Source organism: Aulostomus chinensis, chromosome 13 (assembly GCF_037954235.1).
Source record: "Aulostomus chinensis isolate RoL2024-O1b breed Wild chromosome 13, RoL_Achi_v1.0, whole genome shotgun sequence".
NCBI lineage: Eukaryota > Metazoa > Chordata > Actinopteri > Syngnathiformes > Aulostomidae > Aulostomus > Aulostomus chinensis.
Genome location: NC_141332.1, coordinates 24,245,636 through 24,267,096, shown reverse-complemented (window position 1 = coordinate 24,267,096; position 21,461 = coordinate 24,245,636). Strand labels below are relative to the sequence as shown.

General features: G+C 44.7%; 1 protein-coding gene across 21 annotated transcripts in view; it reads right to left on the bottom strand.

The window, feature by feature from the left end:
• The window catches only part of prom1a (prominin 1a), a 71,471-nt gene extending 50,303 nt beyond the window's left edge, over positions 1–21,168 (bottom strand). For 6 of the 21 annotated variants that reach the window (XM_086222228.1, XM_086222229.1, XM_086222231.1 and 3 more), the window contains exon 1: positions 20,409–21,167. In XM_086222228.1, coding sequence (XP_086078354.1) covers positions 20,409–20,637 — 229 coding nt within the window. In that variant the 5' untranslated portion in view covers positions 20,638–21,167. Of the gene's footprint in view, positions 1–20,408 lie in introns of all 21 variants that reach the window. The other 15 variants (XM_086222233.1, XM_086222234.1, XM_086222240.1 and 12 more) reach the window with 5 other exon arrangements.
• Positions 21,169–21,461: the final 293 nt, after the last annotated feature.

Genomic DNA, 21,461 nt, shown 5'->3' with positions numbered 1-21,461 from the left:
GTATCTAGAAGTTGTAAGCATCTCAAGGTGACAGACGCTGCCTCGTGATCCGAGTAAGGCTGGAGTGAATGAGCTGAAGCAAGAGCGCCGCTCAGGATGCGGTTTTGGGTGGAAGGATGGAGTAAACCGTCAACTCTGCGACGAAACGAGAGTGTTTGATTCCTGTCACAGGATTACCCCTGTAGCACGGTGCAACATAGCACCGTGCAGGTGGTAGCTGAAAGATGAAACTTGCGATGGGATTGTTTTTGTAAGCTAACTCTGCTGCGCTGTGTCTCAGTTGCCCTCTGATGACCACGTTAACGAGTGACAACTTGCCAGTTTGATCATGAATCAAGCTGGTGCTTCTCTGCATTCAGCTAAATCACACAAGCGGCTCTTTGTTTAAATGCAAGAAGTAACAAATCCAAAAAAAAGTTATTCGGAGACAGATGGAGTGGCATCGAACTTTGACCCAGGAACGACCTTTCCAAAAGTTCACCTGAAGGCTACTTGGCGTCCACAGTTGACTTCTACATGACCTCAGTCAGGCAAATCATCTTTACTTCAACCAAATGAATTAATAAACGTCAGTAGCCAACCAAGAACGACTGAGTGACCTCCAACTCAGAGTGAGACGACAGAGAAAACTGGATCAGTGTAAATGTGTGTGATTCGCAGAGAATGAATGAGGCACAGGCAGAATTAGAGAGGTTTTTAAAAAAAAAAAAGTTAATTAAACCGGAACACAACTTTCCACTGCATCAATCAATCAATCAATCAATCAATCAATGTGTCCTTGCTGAGGATACTCCAAGAAGAAGGGAGTCAATGGATTAAAAGATGCACTCTTGGGAATGTACTGTGATAAAGGAAGGAGAAAGGAAGGATGGAGGGATGAAGGGAGTAAGTAAGGGAGGTGAAAGGAGAAAAGGAGAGATGTCTGGATTGAATCCAACCTGTGTTCAGTGAGAGGTGTCTAATCCCGTTCCTTTGAAGCTCCTTCCCACCCACGTTAACGCTCTCCTCTCCGCCTTCTCAGCTGCTAATCGTCATTTTAAATGAGGGGAGATCTACGTCTCAGGGGTCTGGGAGATGTAGCTCTTTTTTCTGGGTAGTTTCAGGTCTTCATATCCATATGTTGCTGACTGCTCTCTCTCTCTCTCTCTCTCTCTCTCTCTCTCAAAAAAAAAGAAAAAACGCAGATGCAAGATTGAAATGTTTTTTTGTAATTACATCTGATGTATCAACACACTCGGAAAGGCTCGGCAGCAGCCAGCTTTAACTGAATCAAATCAAAAAAGAGGTTTTACTGCAGATGAAATGGAGCTTTTCAGGCAGCCAAAGATAAAGCAGAAGCTGTCAAGAGAAACTTTACATCAGTTTGACGAAAAGGAAGTCGCCAGCAGTTCTCTGTCTGGATTCTTTAGAGGAGGAAGATGTTTTCCACTGTGGTGAGGAGCGACGTCTCCCTGGCTCCTAAACGCTTTCCTGGTCAAATCTGTTCTCACCAGGGTGGAACAATTATGTCACGGTAACAGCTGCCTTGATGGCGTTTCTACCACCCAGTCATGAATTCCTACTTACAAACTGACAACACAGTGGCACCTTTATGTGAGAGTGGCTACTTTTAGAGGAGGGTTTTACTTCTTATTATGGAATATTCCTCTCAAATTCAACTAATAACCGAAGACTTAACGCCCACGCTACCTCTGCTAGTTCAGAATTTGACCTCTGACCTTTCCATCATGTTGCGGTTGTGGTATATTGTAGAGAATTGCAGAATTTGTAACGCTCACTGAAAGCTGGACCAGCGTCATGAAGCAGTTTGACTGCTGTGTGCCTCAAAAATGCTGTGAAAACTCCTGCGGGACTTGAAAGTCCCATGAAGGCGCCTACATGTGTGCGATGCACGTAATCGGAACATTGCCTTTTATGTAAACACAGCCGCTGTTAGGGATGTGATTCTGTCTGATTCTGACTGCAGCAAGTACAGCTAATTCTGATTCCAGTGGATTCACCTTCAGATAAGGATGGTTCACCCGTTCATCTGCACTCTTTCATTTAATTCACCCTTTCATCCAAGCTAAAACAGGGGGAAAATATTAGATGAGGAAAAAAATACTGCCCTGACTGCACTTTGGTCCACAAATACATTTTCTTTGGCTTGATTTAACAAACACGATGAACAGAAAAAAAGGGGGGGGGGGGGTCATCCATTGGGCCGAAAGCATCAACCAGAACAAAGGTTTTCCTTCATATTCACCTCATCACCACTGTTTACACTCCTAGGAATTAAAGAAAATCAGAGCCTTGACTGGGGAGACGTACAGAGCATAAAATCATTTTGTGCCTAAGTGGAAATTGTTCGTCGAGTTCTGGTAGATGCGATTTTATTTTCAGCAAGAAAAAGCATTTGGTGTTGCGTGTCTTTTTTTCTTGCACCACTCAACTTCCTTTCGCAAGCTGCAGGCGGAGACGAAACAACACTGCAGCTCCAGGATCTTAAAATACTGTCCTTCACTACTGTCACATATTGTCAATTCATATAGTGCCAACAGTCACGTTCATAGAAAAACATTGTAAAAACGCTTCACGCAGGACAACACAGGCTGAAGAGTGAGGTGTGACCAGTAATCCTCCCAGCAGCCCCTCTTCAGGTGTCCGTGAGGAAAGGGCGATTAGCACCACGGATTAAATGATTGGAGTGACGTGTTCATCGATACAGTAACTGTCTAAAAGGATTTGCTGCTCGACGGCTCCTGTGTCGGCGGAACGTATGAACCCTTTCACGGTTTCAAAACTTCGATGTTCACCACGTCCATGTGGATTCTGCGGTGCATTAATGATTGAGGGGCCAGGTTATTGAGCTGATTGAGTTTGATGCTGCTGCAGCGCAGACAAAGTTGCTACAGTGTCTCAGAATACTGAAGCTGAAAATATCTGCAGTGCAATAAAAATGCATCTGAATCTAAAACTCTGACATACAAGACTATTATTTGTTTAACAATATAAAGTACTCATTTTATTTTGAGCTGCACCAACGAAAACGGTCTTGAATTCAAGTTTTTTTTGTCTAGTTTGGTCATTTTCTTTCATTTGCATTGTTTCAGTTTTTCTTTTCTTTCCATCTGTGCAGCTCTGCAGTCGTGGTGCCAGTGATGGGAACAGGAATCTCTCTGTTATTATAGGATCTGTGGAACCAATAGGACATCCTGTGGGTGTTATTGAAGCAGAGTCGCTGTGATGACTGACCTTTGCAAATGCTGCACTGAGGATCCAGCAGCATCCTCTATTCAAGAATATCAAATAACCTACAGCCTTTCAAATCCAGTGGTCTTGTTGCTGTAAGTTAGAGTGAGGCCTTTTTCTGGATAACTGTCCTACAAAAGCTGCCTGCCGGGGAATGTAGCAAACCCACATTTTAACCTTTCACAGTCTCCTTCATTATCAATAGGCGTTTCCATCACACTCTTTATGTGTATATGAATTTACTGTAGTGTAACAGGAGTCAGGAGTATAAAACTGCTTCCCCACACACCGAGGCTCATGCTGACACTCCAGTCCCTGGGGTTTAGCTTCCTTCATAACCACCTCCCATGCCTGAGGTCATGTGTTTGAGTCCAATGTCGGACTGCGCTTGTTTGACAATGCTGCAATTTTTATTTATTTTTTTTTAGATGTTTGAGAGTTCGGGTTTCCAGTGCACTTCACTTGCTTGATTCAATTTTGTCCCCTTCTCCTGCATAAGAACAGCAGGTTCTTAAAACCAAGCAGTTTGGTAGTCAAGAGACAGAGTTTCTACAATGATCTCACACAAAGGGAGCATTTCTTTGCAATACAATTTACTTATTTTTCCACCTTTGTAACCACAGTAATGTGCTTATATTGATTGATATATTGGCACAGCAGATTAATCAGTCTTGCTCTGGTTCAGGGTTTTGGATAAAGCACAGCAGAAATTGAAGTGTAGAGGAGCTGAGGGAAGCCACAGAATGCAAGTCACAGACGTGCACTGCTTGCTAGTGTCAGGATTGCAGCTTATCCTCACTTATTATAAGTTGCTCTGCATTAGAGCAGAAGCTAAACGGCTGGAATTGAAAGGCTGAAAGTGTAAAAGAGACAGCAGAAGGGCGGAAAATATCTGGAGCGAGCCGAGACGGATGGACAAAGACAGGCAGCGGGGAGAGAAACAGAAGAAGATAAAAGGTATACTGTTAATACTAAGAGAGACGTAGCAGGAGAGAAGGATGGATGATGGACAGATAGATGATGGACTCCACATTGAACTAGATTAAAACAGAAAGTCCAATCAACTTGCTCCAAAGGCCACTGGCCAAATCAACAAGACTGCGATATTCTCCCAACTAAGCCGCAGCAGGCGCCTGTGACAACACCCGTCGCTAACTGGCTTATTGGAGGGGGAAAAAAAAGAAGAAGAAGAAAAATAAATATGTAAGTAAGCTCGGCCGTGATACACTTCCACACCATAAAACTTAATTCAGCCCTTCTCTGCTTGTGAGGCAACAAAGCAGGCAGCCAGTTGGGGATTTCTCCTGAACAAGGGTTGCTGCTGTTGCCAACGACGTGGATTCTCTACGTTATCTCTGAACACACACAAATAGGAGAGAGCTTGATGCTCAGAATCGAATTCAGCAGGACTTGTAACACTAATGCCTGACGTTTCTCTCGCTGAAGTGACACAGAACAGGATCTTGGCTCGTTTTTTAACACTGGAAATAATGAGAGAGAGAGAGAGAGAGAGAGAGAGAGAGAGATATGTAAATGAAGGTAAAGCAAACTCCAGCGCTAAATCACCAAACAAAGAAGGGTTATTAAATATAATGATAGCATGTGTAATACCAAAATATTTAGCTTCTTAGTCGTGTTGATTCCCAGGACGCCCTCTGAAGCCACACGTGTCATGGCGCCAGAGTGGGTGGGATCAAACTCACGTGCAATAAGCCTACATCATACTGTATATCATTTGACAACAGCAAAAGCATCGGTAATTCAATGTTATGCGCTACATAGTGTAAATTATGATTTTATAGAAGTCTTTAACGTCATCAGATGACGCTTTACGAAGCGAAAAACAAACACTGAACCAGGACCGGCCGACAAACGACAAGCTTGTCACGAAGAGGGCCAGGAAGATGGAAGACACAGATAAAAGTGCTGCCATCGCAACTTCCATCTGCAAAGAAACTCCTGATTTACATGGTTGAGGAACTGAGGTTTAATGCTGAAAACACCGGTTTGCATATGTTTTGATATTCACATTTCAAGCTTATGATCATATTTGTTCGCAACAGTAGTTTAAGAGGTTTTTTTTCATATCTTTTTATATTCTAGAAGTCACTCAAAGAAAAAGAAAAAAAATGCACAAAAATTATTCATTAAAAGGACTTAACTCTTATTCTTTGTGTGTGTGTGTGTGTGTGTGTGTGTCTGTGTGTGTGTTAATGTCACAGCTGAGCGAGGCTTAAAAACACCTCCGCAAAAGGTAAACACTTTGTTACCATAGAATCTGTAACTATGGCGACAGAATCAGGCTTAACTTTTCACAACCAATAGACAGGAGCACACACGCACGCACACACACACACACACACACACACACACACACACACACACACACACACAGTGGATATTACTATCTTCAGCGTACCACCATTTGCCTTAAATCATTCGTTTATTTCTATCACAATTAAACACTGACATAGAGACATCCAGGTAGTTAAAATGCAGCGTGTCTGTGTGTGTGTGTGCGCGTGCGCATGTGTGTGTGTGTTTGTGTAGAGACAGCACATTGCGGAGTCCTCCTATGTAAACAGCTGAGTATCTTGGCGACGTGAACAGCAGGAGTCCCAGTATTGATGTACTCGCCTCCAGATGAGCGCACAACGTTAGACACTGAACAGTCGCATCTCTCATCTGCTCTCAAGGGTTCAGGCGGAGACTCGGCTTCACGTGGAAATGCCGTTTCTATGTAAACACCATCCAGGGTGCACATTAAGCAGAACACGGAAGTCTCAAGTCGATATCACATTGATGCAAGCATGAAGGGACACACACACACACACGCACACACGCCCATAGAGAGATAAAAGAACAATACATCCAGGAAAGATGGCAAACGACAATAATAAATCACGCAATATTGCATGGAGATGTGTTGCAATCTCGTCCACTGACTTCTGAACCTGCTGTCTCTGGACATACTGTCCTCAACCTTGTTGAGGAGAGCCTGAAGCTGCAGACATTGATGATGAAACTGGAGATAAATGACGAAAACGCCTCCAACTGAACAACTTTAGAGCAATTAATATTTCACCTTTGTTTTGTCATTCAATTTAAACTACTGCATGGAGATGACTCAAAGGAATAGAAAACAAAACACAACCAATCCATCTGTGATGCATAAAATCAGTGGAGCTGTTCATTAAGCAGCTCATTAATCAATAAAAAGGCTTTCTAAATATATTATCCAGAGTGCCTCAGATCTTTTTATACCTCTCAACCAGCAGGAGCCCCAGACTGAAGAGCACTTTAGCAGCACGACAGGCATCTGTTTCTTGACTGAATCTGTGTAATCAATCAGAGCACCGACCAGCTACTCTTCTGCTTCAGCTGCTACTGTTAGGCAGCGGGTCTATTTTATTCGTCTTCGCGCAAAGACACACCCATCCCCGTCTACATAACCACACGGACTCATCGTCCTGAGGCAACTTGAGCAGCGGAGCAACACTGATTTTTTTTCTGGTCTACTTTAAAATAAATCAGTATCTCGAACCGATCATGTATCATTATTGATCATGCAGAGCAGCTGATCATGTACTGATGTAAACAGCATGAGAACATTCAAGAATCCTGCTGAAAATCTCCTCAGAACGCGAAGAACACATGGCTGGCACACGGCACAGACACACCCGAGGCAGCACGTGGGAGAGGCTCTGAGTATTTCAAGCTGCTACTCACAGTTTGGGGGTTCTGTATTTGTCCAACTTCTAAAACTAACTGTTGGACCGTGATCTTCTGGCTCTGAGCCTGATTCTTTGACATTAAGGTTAAGTAGATAAGCAAGAGTCCAGGGACGAAAGGACAAGTGGTCTGGAAGGAAGAAGACGCAGGCATGCAGGACAGCCGAGAGGCTTGGCTCTGTCACCTGAACCAGGTAAACAACGTCCCAGATTACTATCAGCTGATCAAGGTTGAAGCATCAGTGCCTACGTGACAATGAAAGACAGAAACCAGCTGATCAGTCTGAGACAACGACCGCCTGCTGACATGCCAGCGTGAGATAAAGCATTCAACTGTCTGATACCATTTAGGATCATTCTAGCTAATAAAGCTAACACGCTGTCTTGTCTTGCTGTTGGTGCGCGAACGTTGGTGAACACACATCCTAACTGGGACTGTCTCCACACTGACTGAAGGCTGTTGTGATGTGATGTGATGAACGGCACCGAGGCTAAACAGCCCGCGGTGGAGGAAGGCCGTTTAGCGTAGTCATCTCCGGTGTTGGCATGTTGCCCCCTTACCGCCACACATCTGCAATTACAGCTCCATGTACCCACTCATAGTGGGCACCACTGCACCCACCAGTGAAGCGGAACAGAGAATGCATGACTTGCAATTCATTCAGCAGGGCTAAGCTGCTCGCCGCACGCCCGCCTCTACTCCCCTGCTTGGCTACCCAGGCCTGACCCAAATATGACGTCCCAGAATGAGACAGGGCTGGAGCAGCACCCGGGGAGGTGGCACTTCATTTTCCAACATGCTATCTCTATTTCTTTTCCCTTTGTTTTCTTTCTTTCTTTTTGGTTCCCTTTCTTGTTCCAGTGTTATTCTGATTTTTCCCTCAACCTGAGCTTTCACACCCCCCCCCCCCTTTGTCTCACCTGTTCGCTGTCAGATGGCTTGAAGCTTAAGCTAATGGTGGCATTATAATATTACCCTGAAATACCCTAAACTTATCTCAATGCCACAGCTCATATATCCCCTTATTTATTCTGTTTAAATGCCCCACCCTCATTCCAACCCCCCAAAAGCTTTCTAACTGAAATGCGTCGCTCTGCAGAGACGTAACGAGGGAAGGATCCAAGAGCTTCTTTCTCAGTCTATTGATTTTCTGCTTTCCTTTTATACTGTACACCTCATCACTTGGAGTCTGACAGCGCACCCTTGAATTGAACAGTTCTATTGTCTTAGAGAGACTTCACCCAAGCTGCATCACCAGCAATTTGAATGCCCTTCACAACAAAGCACCTAAGCACTGCAGTGCCATTCTTAATGCACAAAAAGCTTTTTCAGGGATTATTGCAGAGCAAAACCAGAATATAGGGAAGGTCTGGGTGGCACCTCATCCGGGATTCTCCTTTGGATCAAAAAAAAAAAAAAAAAGAAGAAGCATTTGAAGTAGTAATTACAGTACAAGTAGAGAAAAGGAGAACGTAGCCTTAGCAGAGGGTGCGGAGGAAGTGGGTAATCAGTACAGCCTTGAATGCCCTCAATGTTGGGCCCTAAACCAGAGAGGAGCCTCGGACAGATTCAGGGAGGCTCAAAGAATGTGGGAGACAGAACATCAGTCATCCAAAGGACATCATGCTAATTCATGAAAGTTGTTAAGCAGTTTGGGGGGAGTTTGACTGTTTTTTTCTACTTTCCAAGAGTCAGAAACTAGTAAATGACTCAGCACCGACTGCTTTCATGTACTTAATGTATTCTGAACTCGCATAAAACAGCAATATTAGACTACCTCGTCTAAAGAGTTGACTGTCTCTGAGACCCATTGACAGAATAATGATCTTATTCAGTTTTGGCATCCAAACAAAATCAAAGTTAGGAGGAGCAAGGCAGGCTCTGTCGAAGGGGAGGCCCACCATCTCAGACCTTGAGAACTCCTGGTCTAAATGATTAATAGGGACATCAGTTCCTGGAGCCGGTCCAGCATTGAGCGAGAACTCTGAGATCTCCCAGGACACTGAGTTGTTTCTGGAAGACAAGTTTGTAAACTTGAATGAGCGTCACATAGAGCCGCCTGGGGGAAGAGTAGCCCGCTGATATTGAAGACAGAAAAAAAAAAAAAAAAAAAGGCAAAACATTGTAGGCTACTTTCATAGACTAAGATTTCGCAGAGCATAAATGACACACTGAGGGATCTCCAGTGTCTCTGGGGGACGTGGCCAATCCAGTACACCAGGCACAAAGAGGCTGTCATTAGTCATTTCATGGGTTTGTTACGCTGTAAGATGAACGGAACCAACTGGTGTCGTCTCTCACTCTAAAGTGGTAACCTGCGGGCAGCAAATCCTTGTTTCTCATCGTCTTCCTTTAAACTCATGCACCTCCTTTTCAAATTAACACACTCCTGAGTGTACAGATGGGCACATTTGCGATACAAATACATAAATATACTTTTTGATGTATCCATGTCTATCAATTTGTAACTCTGCTTTAAAAATATCATAATAAAGCAAAATGTATCATTGTTATTCTTACCATTCGAATTACAGATGTCCCTGATAATAATTCAAACCCAGATACCTCAAATAATTCAAACTTTTCAGTATTCATGACAGCATCTAAACTAATCCATGAACAACTTTTTTCTTGCTCTAAATCCCAAATCAGACAGTGAGTAAATGTGCCACGGGGGCGGCAGACAGCAGCCAGCCTGTCAGTCACACTTCATCAAGTCCATCCCTAAAATAGCCGACGTTTCTATCAACATCTCTATCAAAACCGTCTTGAGCTTGATAAACCCTGACAAACTCCGACTGTGAGGGGCCGCTCATCGCTGAGAGGCAACGGGACAAAACACACAGCAGACACTGTCGTTGTTGCAGCGACCTGACCTTTTGATTGTGTGATTACTGGACCCGCCTCCAGCGCGATGCCGCGTCATGCAGAACAGAAATCTCAGAAACAATAAACATCTCATAGCGGGTAATTAATGCGGATATAAATGATAGTGATGCCTACCTACAGAGACCAGGCAGTTATTCGATTTGCACCGCTCGGTTTTGGAGGGAAGACACGCTTTCCCACAATGTTATGTTCTATTTGATCTGAGCCGCGAAAACATAGCAATGATTAAATCAAATTACAACACCATTATGTTAATAGGTAACCATTAGAAGCCTCTTTAATCACCGCTACATGATAAGGGGAATTACTACAATCATATTAAAGCTATTCATCTAACTTTCTGACAGCGTGAAGATCCTCCAGGACCTCCACACACACGCGTGGCAGGCCGAGTCCCAAGATTCCCTCAAACCACAGCGGCGCTTGATTCGACTCACCGTGATTAACCTGCAAACGTTTCAGGAATAGATACGGCTCTAATTTAGCCGCATTTGTTTTTTTTTTCTAAATACCTGAATTAAATGCATTGAGACACTTCAGGAAAAGTGAGAACAGAGTCACCGCAGAGCAAAAGGTTGACATTTAGGGTGTTGTTACAGCTGTCAACCGTGCGTAAGGATTCAAAGAGCCTCCTTCCTGTTGCAGTATTGTTGTATTTACACGCTGAAAAGCATTTGTGCATCACTGGAACCAGAAGCTGAAGCTTCCATTATCGCAGCATCTCTCATTAGTAAACTCCAGCAGTAGGAAAGTGAAGTGGAACTGAGCGGCTTGTTGTTGGAGCTGAAGCGAATGTTAAACTCCAGCACCTCGACTTTCGCAGCTTAACGGAGCTGTTTTTGATGTTGAGCCGCTGCCTGTGTCTTGCTGCATAAATTCTATTTCTTTCGATGGAGAATCCTAATCTGCTCACTCTACCTGCAAGCACTCGTGTCATTTCCATTTGGAAAGATCACGCCTGCTTCACAAAGTGGTCATTTGTGATTTCACTATCTGTCAGGTGATTTGTAATGTTTTTTTTGTTGCCGTTTTTGTTGTCTACAGTTAATTTAACATTTCTTTTTGTGCATTTGTTACATTTTCAAAAAGAGGGCATAATTATTCTGGAAAGAAACGGATCATTCACAACTCTGCACCTTGTCTAGTTGGATGGGTCTACACAGAAAGACTAATCCCAGATTTGTGGATCCATTTCATGAGTAACGACACGTTTCTAAAGGCTATTTTGACATCTATTCACAGGACTGGAGCTGCAGGCAGGAATTAAAAGTGCTGTACAATTTTACTCTTTGTGTTCTGATTACGCAGTGTGATCGTCTCTCACAAAGACGGGGCGCCAGCAGATTAAATGTAAAAGAAGCTGGTGAGTCAGGAGTGTTGGTAAAGTACATCTTTGACCTGTCAGACATATTTGGGATTGAAAAGCATGTTTCTCTCTGTTAGAATACGATGTTCCTCCACCACTAAATGTTTATGTGGAAAACAAACTCAAAATGAACCGCCAGTACAGGATTAGATGCATGAATTGGTCGCGATCGGAATAATAATATAATAATAATCATTGTAATTCCAGATATGTCCCCCCTAATGTCCCAAGTCAAATTTATTTGTGTAACGTCAACACAAACAAAGTTATCTCATGACAATTTCCAATTATAAATAATTTCAATATTCATATCTGAGAAGCTGTAGCCTGAAACAAACTGACATGCTGAAATCAAATGAAGCAGTTAGACAACCACGTTTGTCACGCATGATGCATCTCAATTCTTTGTGCGGGAGGTTCTTGTTACTTTTTACTCTTTCTTTGAGCGACAACAGGCTCCTCCAGACACAGAAGCTGCTCTGGCTGTGCTGCGGAGAGGCCACAACAAATGGAGCCGGTGTAGTTGGCTAAAAAAATAAACACTACGTACCGCTGGCGTCACACGTCTCCAGCGTGTTTCAGGTTGCATCTTCAAATTGCATTCGAGCCACCGCCAAATGCACAAACGTCAGTGCAAAGCATCACAACAAATGGTTGTGTTTGTGTTTGAGGTAGTAGAAAATCCTAGTTTTCACTGGCGTCCATTATACAATGTGTGTCGGGTCTTCACACGAGACCCTAAATGCTGTGAGCTTTTATACTTGTGTGCAGGGTCACGCTGTAATTACACCACCAGACTGCTAGGTGGCAGCAGGGGTTTTCTGCCACTGTGCTAAATTTCTTTCTGTCACTCAAACGATGATGTCTAAAAGGGCGAATCAGAGCTGAAAATGTCGGAAATTGCTCCGAACACCTCTGTGCATGTCAGATTGCGATGTTGAGTGTACAGCTACAAGTCTCTGCACCTAAACCTTTGGCACTGACTTAACCCAGAAGTAAAAAATGGACACAAAGTCACAAAACATAATGTCCCATAATATCAGGTAATGCTTGTAGTTGTTTGTGTCCACCAAACTTTTGCAAACCAGCTTAAATTAGAGGGTTTTTTTCTGGTAACTCTTGAAAACCTCCCCCGACACCGTGAATGAATGTACCCAACGATGACGTCTCAGTAAATATGTGAACCTGTCATTTCATCAAGCACCTCGATGGCCTTCTTAGCCTTGTGCTGCGGAGACACGTTGCCTCTGGCAATCAGCGTTTGAGGACAAGGAGTCAGGCGGTGCGTGTTTGTGTCCTGAAGCGCCCCAGTGCAGAGGAGCATCACTATTGTCGCTCTGACATGACGGCGTGTGACAGCACGAAAACGCTGCAGAGAACCTTATACATCAATTTCTGGCATGCAACCGCAACTACAGAGTTAGATTTATCTGAATTAACTTGCCTGATCAGCTCTTTTAAAGCAGAGTGGGTGTTGTGTTACAGATTTTAAACAAAATTTGGTCAAAATTTGTTAGATACGTAAGTAAATAAAATCAATTCAAATGTCCATTTGTGCTTTAATAAATCCCCTTGATCTTGTTAAGTAACAGATGGAAGCTTACAAAAGTTTAAATTATTGATACAATATTGATTTATTCTCTCAAAGACATATTTGTGCTCCGGGGCCTCCGTCAGAATAATGAAGCAGCAGCAGCAGCAGCGAGATCTCGTTTTGTATGTAGGTCAAAATGTGTGAATTTTTTGAAACCTGACCAAAAGAATCCTGGAGAGAATTCCCACAAGAATTGATGATAGCCAGGATAAGGGAGCATTTTGTAAGAGAAACACTGATCTGCACATGACAAAGTTTGAACATTGTAAAGTACAAGCTGCTGATTTATTCACAACACCATGGCGAGTAGACTTGTGCTGTATTTTTACTTTGGTCTCTTTACTAAACACCTGCAGAAGATGACCCCAGGGCAACGTGAGGCCAGGTTCAGCTTGACAACATCGCTGCTTCCAAACACCGGAGTCTCCTCATTTATTTTAATAAGATTGTGTTTTCACGGCTGGGTGTCGCTGCACAGGATTCTGAAATATAGCTGCTCTTTTTGCCATCGTCCTCCAGCCATGCAGCGTCTTGGCTTGTAGAGCAGCGGCAGCTAATTGTTTACTATTTCCGGGATTACTTGGCTCACAGAGGAAGAAAAAAAAAAAAAAAGGTTAATTAAATGTAGTGAGTGCTTTTCCTCTTCTTAATGCAGCCTAGAGTTTAAGCGACCTGCCATCTGCGTGCGAGCAGAAACACAAGCAGGTCTATGCGTACAGGTGAAGATGTCGTGACCTTTTAACGCCCGGTGCTCCATAAGCATCTGAACTCCCGCTGTAGCACCAGGAATATCCCACCCAGCGGGACCGGAATGCTGTTGTGCACCTCCACACACAAAGAGAGTTTGCGTCTTGCTCTGCCTCTGTGAGTTTATCCTCTTGATCGCTGCTGGTTTTACTTGCTGTTACAAAACACAGATAAACAGAGGAATAACGATGCTGATTTGTAAGCCTCATCTGCTCAAGTGGACGGGAAAAACACATTTTTGTGTCCTTAATGGAATTCAGGTCAGATCAGTAACTTTGACAGCATCAAGTCGCTCAGAGACATTTGTGTTGCTGGCGCTGACGGTCCGCTACCAGTTTGGTGAAAAGCTAAAGGGCTCTCAAGAGCCGGTCTCCTCTGAGACCATATGATGTCATCAGATCCAGATCAGATTAAAAACATCATGAATATTGTGATGTAGCCTGATAGCAAACAGACCATGTGACCTTGACAGAGGAAAATATGGTATTTGTGTGAAGAATGGAAACTGTGGCCATTTTTCACAAAACAGCAATCTATCATAAAAACAAAAATCATGAGAATAGTTTCATACATTCTCAAACTCAAAGCCAGCAATCACTGATCTTGGTCATAAAAGAAAGCCGACACAAATCTAGAGATGTCAATCAGACCGGATGAGGGCTGCGGCGTACCTCGCCACGCCGGATGTTTTGTTATTATTAATAGTGGGAGATTAAACTGCTGGTAAGGACAAAAATAGCAAACCAAGACGGCATTCCATGACTTAATTATTTCATCACGATTGGTTCTGCAAGTCATGGGTTGACCCTCTTGCTTTTGATGTTGTGAATGGAGGAATGACTCAGATGTGCCAAACATTAAGATTGCAAATTTAAGCCCTTTTGGGGAGGACGGCGTCTGCTGGTAATCTCCACAGATGTGACTGCAGCTGAAGGAATCTCTAATTAGGAAAACCGACCGAAAAAAAAAAAGAATGATGCATAACTTACTTTCCCTGTTTTCATCAAACCGCCCAGACTGAAGGGCATTAACACGCACGTCCCGTTCAGTACTGTGCTCAAGGACACTTCAGCAGTGGAGGGGTTTGTTTCCTGTGAAGGGCACTCTTTAATCACCTAACCACTGTACCACATCTGTACCGGCGCCGCAGCATCAGTCACCCGCGAGGGACAAGCCAAGCCTCGGGCTGAAAAAAAAAGATTTTGAAACCCAGATTTTTATTTTTTTGACCCTGAACATCAAATTGAACCCTGGAGAGTTGACGGCTTTAGCGGTGTTGAAGGTTAAAACACCAAACTGAATCCTCTGCCTGTAAAAAGTCTCGTTTGGGTGGGAAGTGAGCGAGCATTCAAATATGCTGAGCTTCTAAATTCCAGTCGGACCCACCAGAGGAGGAAAAGTAGCATCAAAGTTTCTGCATAATTCCTCCTGACGAACAAACAAAACAAACAAACAACACTGAAATAAACGCCCTCACAACAAACAAGAACAAATCACAACAACAAGCAAATAATAATGAACCAGCACAGAATCTTGTCGTGACATTTCCACTTCAGCTGTGAAATGCTGAGACACACAGTGTGTGTGCGGCTTAATCCACTACAGTGATTTGTTATGCTGCTAATTTGGTTTAGTTTAATAGGCTATAAGAATGTTAATAGACTCTTTGGAATATATTACGGGAAAAAAAATGATGAGATCATGTCAAAGGCACAGAATATATTATAGCTCAGGGGGTGTCTGAATAAAGTCTGTGACATTGTGTATATAATAAAAAAAATATATCAGGAAATGTGATAAGAATATTATGATGAACAAAATAAAATAAATGATTGGTAAAAAAGAAAAGTGGTGTTACGCAAACAGCAACATCCTGCGAGGTTTTAGCAGCATCAGGATGCCGTTATTAGCAGTCGGTGGTTTGGCAGCGATTCACCCTGTCACGCAGAGTAAAGCCCCCAAACACGTCATCAATGCACCCGCCAATAAACCTGCTAACGGTGGCTAACATCTGAAACCTCCATGTTTATCCTTCCCGCACATCCGTGAGGATCATACCCTAACAAACAATTAATAAAAGACAAGAACTCATCTGCTCACTGCACCAAACGGGTCAATACTGCATGTTATGTGGGTATTTGCCGTGTAAAGAGTGTTTAAGAAAGTACTGAGTGCTTCAGGGACTTTTGGCTCAGCAAGACAGTTCAACAGAAACAGCAGTCAGTTAAAACTCTGGAGCTCTTCTTTGCTGCGTCTGAGTTCTAATTTCATCACGGGGACTTTGCATCCTGTTGTACTTTCTAGGGAAGTCGACACACATCATTGTGCAATTGTCTGGAGCACATAAATAAAAAGTGCAGTGTCTGTGGGGTGAGAGAAGCGTACAGAACTATGTGTTTGGCAGAGAACATCCTTACCAGAACGGCTGGTCATAAAAGAGGCCACCGGGCCGTCTTAGCCACAGCAACAGCGACTGCTTTTCCTTTTTTAAAGAAACTAAAAGTATTCAAAGTATTTTAGGAAGACTGAATTAGCTTTTTTACCCCCCTCCGTCTTTCTTTACCCCCAGTGAGAGTTCAGGTTTCTCAGGATTCTGATGTGGAGTGATGGGGGCTGAGCAAGAGGGCAAAGGTCATGATCAATCAGCAAGTCAATCTTTGTTCCTCCTCTCACCTTCGGGCATGAAATATGAGTCATGACTGATGAAGCGAGATCACAGATACGAGGGGGTGCAATGAGGGGGGAGGCTGGCATCTCCCTCAGGGGAAGGCGAGAAGCATCCGTGAGCCACTCAGAATAGAGTAGAAAGATGCCAGCTGAGGTGGTCGGGGGCACCCAGTTAGGATGCAACTTGGTTGCCTCCCTGGGGGGAAGCGGCATGGCTGACCGACAAGCAGGTAGGAGGATTAAATCTCCACGCTGGCCAGGGAACGCCTCGGGACTCCCCAGTCAGAGCTGGTGGATGTGTTGGAAGAGCCACCTCCTCCACCTGACTCGGAATAAGCAGTTGAAGACAGACGGATGAATCTTTTACACTTCTGAGTGCAGAAATATGATTCAAATAAGTAGTAATGGCTCCTGGGTAAAGACGACTCTCACCAACTGTGCTACTCTGAGAAGCCACACAGTTGTGTCCCAGACATCCAGAGTTTATTCGGTAAAGCTGATTAATGTCGACGAGTCATTCCCTCTGGGGCTTTTTGTTTGGGGCGTGACGGCTGCAGTAGTTCTCTATGTTGCATCAACAAGACTGATACCAAATCTGGACATGTTTGTCCACAGAGAACTAATGAATACGGTTAAACGGTTTACCACCATCCCTCAAACAGTCAAACACAAGCTAGAATTACCGAACAAAACATCCTTGAACAAAAAAACCTCCACCGCTCTCCACCTGTGGACCCTACAATCACATTTAACAGGTCGTTGGAGTGTGGCTGCACACAAAGCTGGAGAAGCTGCTGCTCGCTGCAGAGACGGCTAGCGGCAGCTGCTGGAGTCTGTGGGGAGCATCAGCTCTGGCTGCATTCACTGACACTCTAAAATCTGAGCTCTTGCACATTTAAAACCAGCCAGAACTTTCCATATACAGTATCATAGTGAGATTTTTCCACTCTTGGGTGCACGCTACCTTGTCAGATACACTCCTGCACTCTGTGTTCAGAGGAGTGTACTGAATACCAAACACACCGTGAGATCAGAACAACCTGAGCTGTATAAATATTGAGCAGTCAGTTCTGCCTCCTTCACTTCCAATCATGCTGGCGCTCTTAAGACATATGTAGGGCAACGAGGTGAACCAAAACAGCCCGGCCATGATAGCCGCTGATGGGTTTCCCTGGCAACTGTTACTTGCCTTGAATTAATGCCAGATTTTCAACCAGCTTCTGTATGAGAATTCCACCTAGGCGTGGTGTCTTGAGGAGAGAAAATAGAGGAGAGGAGCCTCTCCAACTGGGATCTGCAGCATGTCGGTGGCTGGCTTCATCTCCCCAGCTGCGCTCACCCACGGGCGTGTAATGATACCATTAAGACTGCAGAAGGAGTACCTCTATATCAGGAGGTGGCTGACTTACACAGGATTGTATTACATAAATAAGATCCATATACGTAGAGAAAATAAAATTCCTTGGAGCTGAAGATCGCCGGCTCTAAAAGTCGTGACTTTGGTGTATTGAAGGGAAAACAGAGCTGGGTGGGAAAAATGCCTCAAAAATTGAACTCCTTGGTTGCATGTGAAATCTTACTCATGATTCTTTGTGTGCTGACATGTTGCAGTTGTGTGTCAGTGAATGTGGGAAGGTGTGAGTGAAGGAGGGAGGGGTGGGTTGGTGGGTGGGCATCAACAGCTCCTGCGGGCTTCCACACTGCAGTGAAAAAAGGAAAATGTTGGAGGTAATAATGTCACTGTTGGTTTGCCCTGTGTAGGAGTCAGTGATAGGCATTTGTTGCTTCTTTGCTAATGAATCCTCCTACACACTGGCAACATTTTGATACAGAGAATAAACGTGTCAGACATTCACGAGGTTACAGAGACGTTAGACGCTGTAAAATGTCACATGGCGGTTGTGGAGGATGTGATGATGGGTGTCGCTAAATACACGGCAACATGGTTTCCCTCTACAGCATCAGCTGGGAGTGACAGGTTATAAAACACTGGATTCATGGCAATGTTTTTACTGAGCTCGTCTTAGGGATGTATCCAACCACGCAATTAAGTTAATATAGACACGATGATCGGTGAGCTTGTGGTCGCCGGGTAAATCTCTGCATTTCACAGCAGACGGCGCTCGTGTATGAAGCTGCCGAGTTGAATACATACAGATGGACTTCCTGTAATCAGAGCAAGCAGATCCAATTCTGATGCTGTAACAAGTTATTCCAGGTTTGTGCAACGCTCAGAACAAATCATCCACCATTTTACAGTCATAGCAGTCGCGGTGGAGCCGGAACGACCATCAACTGCACGGGAGCTTGGAAATGGTTCAACGCCCATAACTTCAGATTTTAATAACTCAGCTTCAACATACTTTTGCAAACCTAAAGAATGAAGTCAGGTTTTTTTTAGATGTCACTCTTTACAATTCAGAATGATGGATGATCGTAAAATCCCGAACCATAAATCAAATCATGATAATCTTTAAACGAACAGATAAACAAGAATGAATCTCAGATTACAGCACCGCTCAAAATGATCGATACAGCTACATTTTTTCCCAATATTGCACGATGAGTGATGTTGCACGATGACAAAATAATTTTCCCTCTTATACAATTGGATACCGGCTCATGGCTGTTCATCTCCATCTTTTCGTGTTGGAGGTTAAAGAAAATACGATGTGAAGACGGACTACAAGATGAAAGAAGTGTTCAAACCAAGAAGACATTTTTGCAGCTTTTTTTTCCCCCTCCAGGAAGTCAGCGGTTCATTGTGAAAATGTCTGCTGGAAGTACCGCTGGCTCACCACAGGCTAAAGTGAAGAGACACCCACGCCCACCCAGCCCAAACAAAAGCCTCCCCTGACATCTGCACCACCTCCAGTCACAAACCACTGGAGAGGAAACTATTCTGCTCGCTTGTCTTTTAGAATTTAATATAATTCCAAGCAATGTTTTCCAACAAACTGCACAGTGCAGAGGGAATTTCTGCAGACAAGCTCTGAACGTCCCAAAGGTTTGCTGCAAACTGCCTGAACAGACCCAGCAGATCATTGCATGCTTTGACTGATAATCAGACGACTCCCACTTCCACCAGATTCTGACAAACACAAAGAAGGACGCACCTCCCTGGAGAAACCTAGAGAGAAGGAACAATAGGGGCATAGAGAGGCTGGTTCCTGGCCACCAGATACAAGTTGTTCCCTCAAAGCAGTTAAGTTGAGGCTACGATATCTAACTTGTTCCCACCGTGTAGTTTTTGACATTTTTCAACAACTTATATCTTGTGGCCTCAAAATACTTATTTTTGTCTTTTTAATTGTCTCCATGCCTACAAAAAAATAAAAAATAAAGATTCTCTCCCTCTCAGAAAAAAAAACAGCCTGCAAGAATTTCCGGTGAACTATGCAACCACACTTCCTGCCCGTTTCCATCCTCCGTGCGTCGGTTGGGGGGAAACTTGTCTTGGCAGAGGTCTGCCGCTCAGAATAAGGACAGGCGCCCCCAAGTGCTGGTGACAAACAGGCCACTAAAAGGCTAACAACATATGGCGCGGGGGTTTATGGGATTACCCAATTAACAAGGTGACTCAGGGAGCTGCTAATCTGCAAAATGTTCCGATGGAGTATGAACACAGACCGTGACGCATGGGGGGGTGGTCGCATCTCTACAGCACACGGGACCTGATTAAACACAGAGACTTCTGTGTGTGTGTGTGTGTGTGTGTGTGTGTAATAAGCAGCCAGCTGTAATTGTATTAAATGTAAAGTGGCTTTCTGGGCGCTCCGCACAGAGAACGCACAGAAAACACAGCGCTGACCACGTGACGCCGTCAGCACAGAGGTCATTAGTTTTCATTAACCTGACATACAGCGCGCCGCCGCCGCCGGCATCAATGCAATCTTCAAGTGCGCCTTCACCTTTGCGCGCAAATCAAAGCGCGCACGGCACAAACACCCTTTTTCACGCAGTGAGACCGGACGAGCCCCCCCCCCGTGAGAACTCATTAAAACACGCAGAGGCGCGCGGTAACAAGTGTTTCCGGGAGAATGCAAGTCTGCTGACTTCAGCAGCTGATGTGGCTTGAGTGACACTCCGGAACCTGCCCTGGCGGTCCCGGGAGAGATCGGAGCACATTCGTTACGAGCACCCGCCAGACCGCTGGGTGATTCTGGCGCAGGTGCTGCTTACCTTGTGGGAAGGCGTTGGGTTGCACCACGTACAGGAAGGTGTGCACCATGTGGAACAGAATGCCTATCGGTCCCGGTTCATAATGGGCCAGTGTCTCGTAAACTCCCGCGGGCACGTAACCGAAATCCAACTTTCCCGGGGGTGGGAGTCTCCGCGACTCCGTCTCTTGCTGGAGTTCACCGGACGCCAAAACCCCACCGAACATCAGCAGGATCCCGGGCGTCCACATCGCGCAGCCCGTGATTGTCCGTTCAACTGGGTCAAAGAGAAGCTGGAAGATGAGCGTCTTTGTCAAAGAGGAAGGGGCTGGAAGGGGAACAGGCGGCAGCGGCTGTAAAGTGTCCAGATGGATGGCCCGCAGCTTTTTTAAGCCCTTCTCACCGCGGCGACACTCACTGTGAGCATCGCTCCCCCCGCGGTCTGTGGCTCCTGACGGACGCGAACCGGGCGATCTTCTTCTTCCCCTCGACTCCGGTCTTTCGATGCGTTCAGTCCCACCGAGATGAGCGCCTCTCCTCCGCTCCTGCCCAGCGTTAGTGCGCACGGGGATGCGCTGCGTCACGGGAGCGGGCGGGGATGCGCGCCGCCGTCGCACCAGGGAGGACCGGGTCCGGGGGGGCGGGGGGCTGGGGGCGCTCCTCCTGCCGGGGACAGCAACGCGGAGTCAACAAGTCTCGAGTCTGATCCGGTTAAGCTGCTGTAGCTGAAACATCCGTGAGGATGGAACAACTCATGCAACCCGCAGATTTCTGGTCCTCACTTGGACGCAGAAGTACTCAGATGTAAGAAAAAATAAATAAATAAAACGCCGTAAAGGTACTTTATGTCCAAAATACAACCACCGGTGACGTCATACGGCCTCACAGCGTGCCACCTGATTACACAACTGTCTTTGTTGACTATTGTACTGTTGAACCTGCTGGGCAGTTTAACGGGGAATTTTATGAATAGTTTGTAAATTCAGAATTTGCATCCTAACTAGTATTTTGGGACTAACAGATGTATTGAGGTAAAAAAAAAACCAACAACAAAATACAGCAATTATTTAGTACA